Source organism: Anopheles bellator, chromosome 2, assembly GCF_943735745.2.
Source record: "Anopheles bellator chromosome 2, idAnoBellAS_SP24_06.2, whole genome shotgun sequence".
NCBI lineage: Eukaryota > Metazoa > Arthropoda > Insecta > Diptera > Culicidae > Anopheles > Anopheles bellator.
The window spans coordinates 49,751,963-49,757,962 of record NC_071286.1 but is presented as its reverse complement, the minus strand read 5'-3'; the positions used below and the strand labels follow the sequence as shown (position 1 = coordinate 49,757,962).

Sequence of the window (6,000 nt, the reverse complement as noted above, 5' to 3'; positions counted from 1 at the left end):
AATAAATATTCCTATATACAATGTTATTTCATATTTATATTTATCCTGATTTTATCCTACATTACCGCAGAACGTGTTCGTGTTTTGGAAGATAGGAGCTTACGTATAGAGGACGTAAAAATCGAAGACATGGGGGAATACAGCTGTGAAGCGGACAACGCAGTTGGATCCATCACCGCTTCTGGAGCACTGATGGTGCATTGTACGTATTGGAGTGAACAATGTCTGTTTACTTAACCACTCGTTTTGAAGTACTTCTCATCTGCATTCGTTTTCTTCAATTCACATGCATTTTCTGTCAATGACAGCACCACCTAGTTTTCTTATACGACCGAAAAATCAACTGGTAGAGCTCGGTTCTGAGGCGCTGTTTGAGTGTCAAGCAATCGGTCATCCTTACCCGACTCTTTTTTGGTCCATCGAAGGAAATCGGACACTGCTATTGCCGGGCAGCAAGTTGGGAAAGATTGAAGTTACCAATAATGAAGATGGAATTAGTGTTCTTTCTATACATCATATCGAACGGTTGGAAAACAATAAGGTCATCGTCTGCAGTGCCGTAAACAGTGTTGGAAGTGTTAGTACGCGCGTTGTCTTGAGTGTGAATCTTCAACACGATCGTCCACCACCTCTTATCGTGCAAGGTCCAGTGAATCAAACCCTGCCCATCAAATCCGTAGCTATACTGCCTTGCAAAGCCTCGGGTGCCCCAACACCGGTTATCTCTTGGTATAAGGACGGCATTCCTGTGCCTACCTCAGTGAAAACCAACATCTCAGAATCGGGTACGTTGACCATTGCCGATCTCAGTAAATCGGAAGATAGTGGACTTTACACATGCGTAGCCAGCAGCAAAACAGGCAAAAGCACATGGAGTGCCTCGCTTCGGCTGGATGCTCCGACAAATCCAAACATTAAATTCTACCGCGCACCCGCCGCGTCAACCTTCCCGGAACCTCCTGGAAAACCGCAAATTATTACAGTTTCACAAAGCTCCGTAACCATTTCTTGGCTGAGAACTAGCAAAGTAGGAGCATCCAGTTTACTTGGATATAGAGTGGAAGTGTTCGGTCGAAATCAAACGGACGGTTGGCTGCAAGTTGGAAGCAAACTTCAAGACAATACGTTTACACATACGGGCCTTAGCGCAGGAGTAACGTACTACTTCGTAGTGCGTGCAGAAAACTCTCACGGCATCTCAATGCCAAGCCCTCTTTCTGAGCCAGTCCTGCTCGGCATGGTAAGGCAATGATTATTTCATTTATTACGTGACACAATCTCATCTCAAATTTACATTCAGACTGACAGCGCCAATATTGGAATCGATTTGAGCGAGGCCAGAGCCAGCTTATTATCTGGAGACGTTGTAGAACTTGTCAACGCTTCATCCATTGATTCCACGACTGTGAAATTAGCTTGGGAAGTAAGTGTCGAAAATCTGTGTTTCTGTGATTCAAAAAGGAACTGAAATGCATTCTTATTAATCTTGCCCTAGATCATCAATGGCAAGTACGTTGAAGGATTTTACATCTACGCACGAAATCTGAATGTTGGTCAACCACAACGACGTCAATCTTACAAAATGTTAACAGTGCTGAATGCCGGTGCCTCGTCCTGTTCCATATCCGGGCTAGATAAGTACACTGAGTACGAGTTTTTTATAGTGCCTTTCTACAAATCCGTCGAAGGCAAGCCATCCAACTCACGGGTATCGAGAACACTCGAAGATGGTACGGGCTTAAGATATGAACGAAGAATAAGTAGTAATAAATGCAATGAAATACAGTGGAAACCTTTTTTCTCTGCGTTTTTAGCTCCCAGCGAACCACCATACGCGATGGAAGCCCTACTATTGAACTCCTCCGCAGTGTACCTGAAGTGGAAACCACCGCCTGCAGCTGTACAAAATGGTACGTTGCACAAATCGATATTGATAAGTTGTTTTTAATTATCCGGAATATTCACAACAGGTATCTTACGTAATTACAACATTATCGTGCGAGGAGTTGATCTGCGATCGAATTATTCGAAGGTTTTGAGTAATGTCACAATTGACGCAACTTCATCGACGCTGCTGCTGGCAAATCTTACTGAGGGCGTCACGTACACGGTCAGCGTTGCCGCCTCCACAAAAGCCGGCGTTGGACCCTTCAGCAATCCTGCCACTCTGCGTCTTGATCCAATCACGAAGGAATTAGACCAAACCTCTCATCGCTATCCAGTTAGTCATGAGAATATGGACGACTTTTTAACTCAACCGTGGTTTATAGTAATCTTGGGATCTTTCTTAGCACTAATGATGCTCTCGTTTGGTGCTATAGTGTTTGTCAAAAGAAAGCATATGATGATGCCCCAACCTGCGCTGGTCACAATACGAGGTAAGTTGTTATTATTATTTCTTTAAGTCTGTTTTAAACAAAATCGTTCCGTTCGTACACATTTTGGATTAAATTCATTGCAACATTCTACTTATTCAACATTCTATTTAACTATTCGAACTAACTATGTATTTTGAAATGATTCAATTATCACTTTTTGTGCCTTTTAATTGACAATCTTAGCTCATCATGCAGGTGGTATGGTCAAGATTCCTCGCAATAATTTGTGGATGGATCAGCCTGGCGTGGTCTGGAGTAATCAATCATGTGATCGAGGAAAGGAACAAATTCAAGACTATGCGCCAGTTTGCACATCTACAACACTTCCATTGGAACAGCAATACCAACATAATCGTAATCGGTAAAAGGGATTTAGCGAAAAAGCATCAAACATTCGTCATTCAAGCTATCATATTTACGCCTTAAACTTCCTTCGCCGCCCTTGTTTAGATATATCGAGCACACAGAGTATCCGAGCGATTACGCCGAAGTATCGTCTTTCAATCCATTACCACTTCATGAAGTCAATGTTGATGGCCAAGAAGAAACTCCATTGAACACGGCGCCCAGTGAATACAGCTTAGAAGGAACACGTTCGCCAGCACCCTACGCTACGACCACATTGATTGCAAGCTCAAGATTTATTAATGCTCCGGGTGACACTGCCGGTAACAACAGTCTTCATCGTCAGGTATTAAAAACAGGGGCACCGCAAAACAGCTACGGCTGTCATGGACCGGATGGAGGAAGCATGTACTACAGTACAAAAGCCTATTCGACAAAGCCAGTCACTCCCGGTTCACAGGTCTTGGGTAGAGCTAGTTACGGTCGCGACGTATACTCAAAATCATATCTCAATCCGAACGAGAAAATCAATATCCTTGAGAATAAACTAGCATCCCATACCATGTCCATGCTATCCGGTGGCATTGCGCCGGTCTGCGTCGTATATGAACAGCTACCACCTAGCCAGAACGGCGCTTCCAATAGCCATAGTGTAGCGAGTAGTGCTTGTAGTGCAACCAGCGGAAGTACCGGTAGCAGCAGTGGGACTAGTGGAAACCGAGCTGCGGTCACCGACAGCATTACTACTTTATGTGCTTCTGAGCCTAGCCGTTCGTTTGAATCGTTGAACTCCGAGCAAACAGTAAGGAATGGTAGCAATAAAAAACGTTTCAAAGTTTCCCGGACACAGATCACCAAACCACAACCGGGCATTGGTAACATAAAGGACCTCGCGACGGCTAGTGAGTATGGTAATCAGGTCGCTCCACACCAGCAAAGAAAAAACATTTCTTTGTTGAATAACCTAGGACCAAAAGAGCAACTGTATATTAAGGTTGGCGAAACGAGGGCGTCAGGAGGTACCAACAGTTGGAGCCACTCTACCGCCGTAGCAATGGCCGGTCTATACCAAAATTCTACGACCGCCTTGCAGGTGGATGGAAGCAGTGCTGACCAGGTTGTCTACCTGCCAATTGGAAACCGAAGTGTCATTAGCTATCGTTCCGTTTCGGACCACGCGACTGATGTCTGAGGGAGCTCGACTCGTAAGGGCAGGCAGGGTTTTATGTATAGTAATTTATTCTAGTCCTGTACCTTACGCAACATACTAGCCTGATCCTAAATCAGGGTCAGGGCCCTCACTGCAGACAAACGACATCGAAACGAAGATCAACGTAAACCTTGTGCCACCTCTAGATTTAATTGAGGACAAGCACCGTTCCTAGCATAGTCCCTAAGAATTGTTCTGCGCTTCTTGGGTTAACGTGGAAATAGAATAGCCGAAAAATGAAGTAGAAACATTCGGGCTTAAGAGTTTTTACTAAGTCAAAAATGGTAAAAAACAGAAAAATAAAACAGTAGAAAGCACAAACAAGACTGACTCAACAACCTCCGATTAATGTATGGTGGATGAATTAGAAGAGTAGAAGCCAGACAGAAACCAAACGCTGCGTGTGCTTTAAACAAACGACGCCAACAGCGGCAGGAATATGCATTGTACATAAATTAGCTTCGGGCCGCCAAATAATATTCAGTAACGTGTGGCTAGGCGATTCGTTTATTTTGGCAGCGCCTCAGCCGAAAGGAATGTATAGTAAGTTAAGCATAGTTTTAAGAAGTGTGCCGAACGGATATGAACTGTAACAAAATATGTTATATGTACGCCTGACGGTCTTCGGGAATCGTTCGACGTCTTTTCTTTACTGGTCCACTCGTCTTTTTGCATTTGCAACGAAATAAATATTTTGTAACATGTTTGGGCCTCTTACTTCAAATCCGTTTTTAAATTTCAAACAATTGATCCTCTTATTCCATTGCAAGACAAGACCCTGGGCAAATTCATTCATTCACCAAATAAATCCGATGCCAACGTTTATTTGGCCATGAGGCGCACACCATTTAATTAATATTTTAATTAACCAGTTAAATACACTATGTAAAGGCAAAGTTGTTTTATATTTGCAATTCTTGTATTATTGGCCCCGTTTCGTGCTTTCAGGTAATCTTAAACACGATTACTGTTTCATTTTCAGCAAAGACAAAAGTGATAGTTATATTTCAACTATATTGCCCGCATTTACTACGTGACTGCAAAATATGAAAACGTTGTCATATTACGCTTAAATAAGATGTTCTACCATTCTCGAGCGGTGCGTCGTTATGGTTCGCATAAAAAGTCGAATACAAGGAATTCTTGCGAAAACTCATGGCTTACATGTTCAATTTGGTGCCAAATATGAACGTGAACACGAAAATAGGGATACAAAATTCTGCAAACCAGAGAATAAGAGCAATATGTTCTTTTCAAGTTAATATTGAACTTGAAAGCGGCAGTTTGAACCTCAATTGTGGAGTTCTTGTTTTAATTTCTTACTTTTGCCTTCACAAACTCTCACATGTTCTAACGAATTGGTTCCACGTTATCAATATTTACCCTGGAAATACAACTCAATAAATATTTTGTCAGGAAAACCAAAAGAAGTAAAAATCTTCATTTTCTGCTGAAAATCATAGTTCTCCTTGTCTATTGAACTAGTTACAAATAATACTTTAGAGTTTAATTTGTGCGTGCCCAGGCTGTTGGAAATGTGATGACAATCCAGCGCTACTTTGTACTTTTGCGAAAGTATAATCACTGAACTGCTAAAATAAATACAGCAGAGTATTTATTTCAGACCAACTGTCCCGGCTACATTGCTGGCCATGTGGTGAAGATTAAAAGACTGGACACATCTTTACAGTTCAACGTCAACTCTGTCCGTTTACCGATTATTTTAGGTTCTTGTGTGGGAAATTATAACTAGCACTTCGGTCGTTTGCTGCTTTCGATTGCAAAATTGCTAGATAGCAACTGAATTGCTTCAATTGCAAAAATCATATTATTCGCGCCGTCGGTTCGCACTTGCGCAACTTAAAGAGGTTGTTTGTCTTAACTTAATTTGCACAGCGTAGTTTTGTGAATCCGCATTGTTAATAGGAAAGTTTAACCCTCCCACACCCTGAAACCCCTACCCTCTTTAAAAAGGGGGGCTTCCATACAAAATCTGGGTAAATTTCAGTTCAACTCGGATAGATTTCAAGCAATTGATCGGATACGTCACCAAGAAGTCCTCTGAAA

General features: G+C 42.3%; 1 protein-coding gene across 1 annotated transcript in view; it reads left to right on the top strand.

Moving 5' to 3' along the window:
* Window positions 1-3,915, top strand: part of LOC131207649 (roundabout homolog 2-like) — a 22,378-nt gene extending 18,463 nt beyond the window's left edge. Inside the window, exons 7-14 of the mRNA XM_058200272.1 lie at window positions 71-202; window positions 309-1,240; window positions 1,301-1,423; window positions 1,496-1,730; window positions 1,815-1,910; window positions 1,971-2,378; window positions 2,562-2,739; window positions 2,829-3,915. Of these exons, the coding sequence (XP_058056255.1) occupies window positions 71-202; window positions 309-1,240; window positions 1,301-1,423; window positions 1,496-1,730; window positions 1,815-1,910; window positions 1,971-2,378; window positions 2,562-2,739; window positions 2,829-3,915 (3,191 nt within the window). The remainder of the gene's footprint in view (window positions 1-70; window positions 203-308; window positions 1,241-1,300; window positions 1,424-1,495; window positions 1,731-1,814; window positions 1,911-1,970; window positions 2,379-2,561; window positions 2,740-2,828) is intronic.
* Window positions 3,916-6,000: the final 2,085 nt, after the last annotated feature.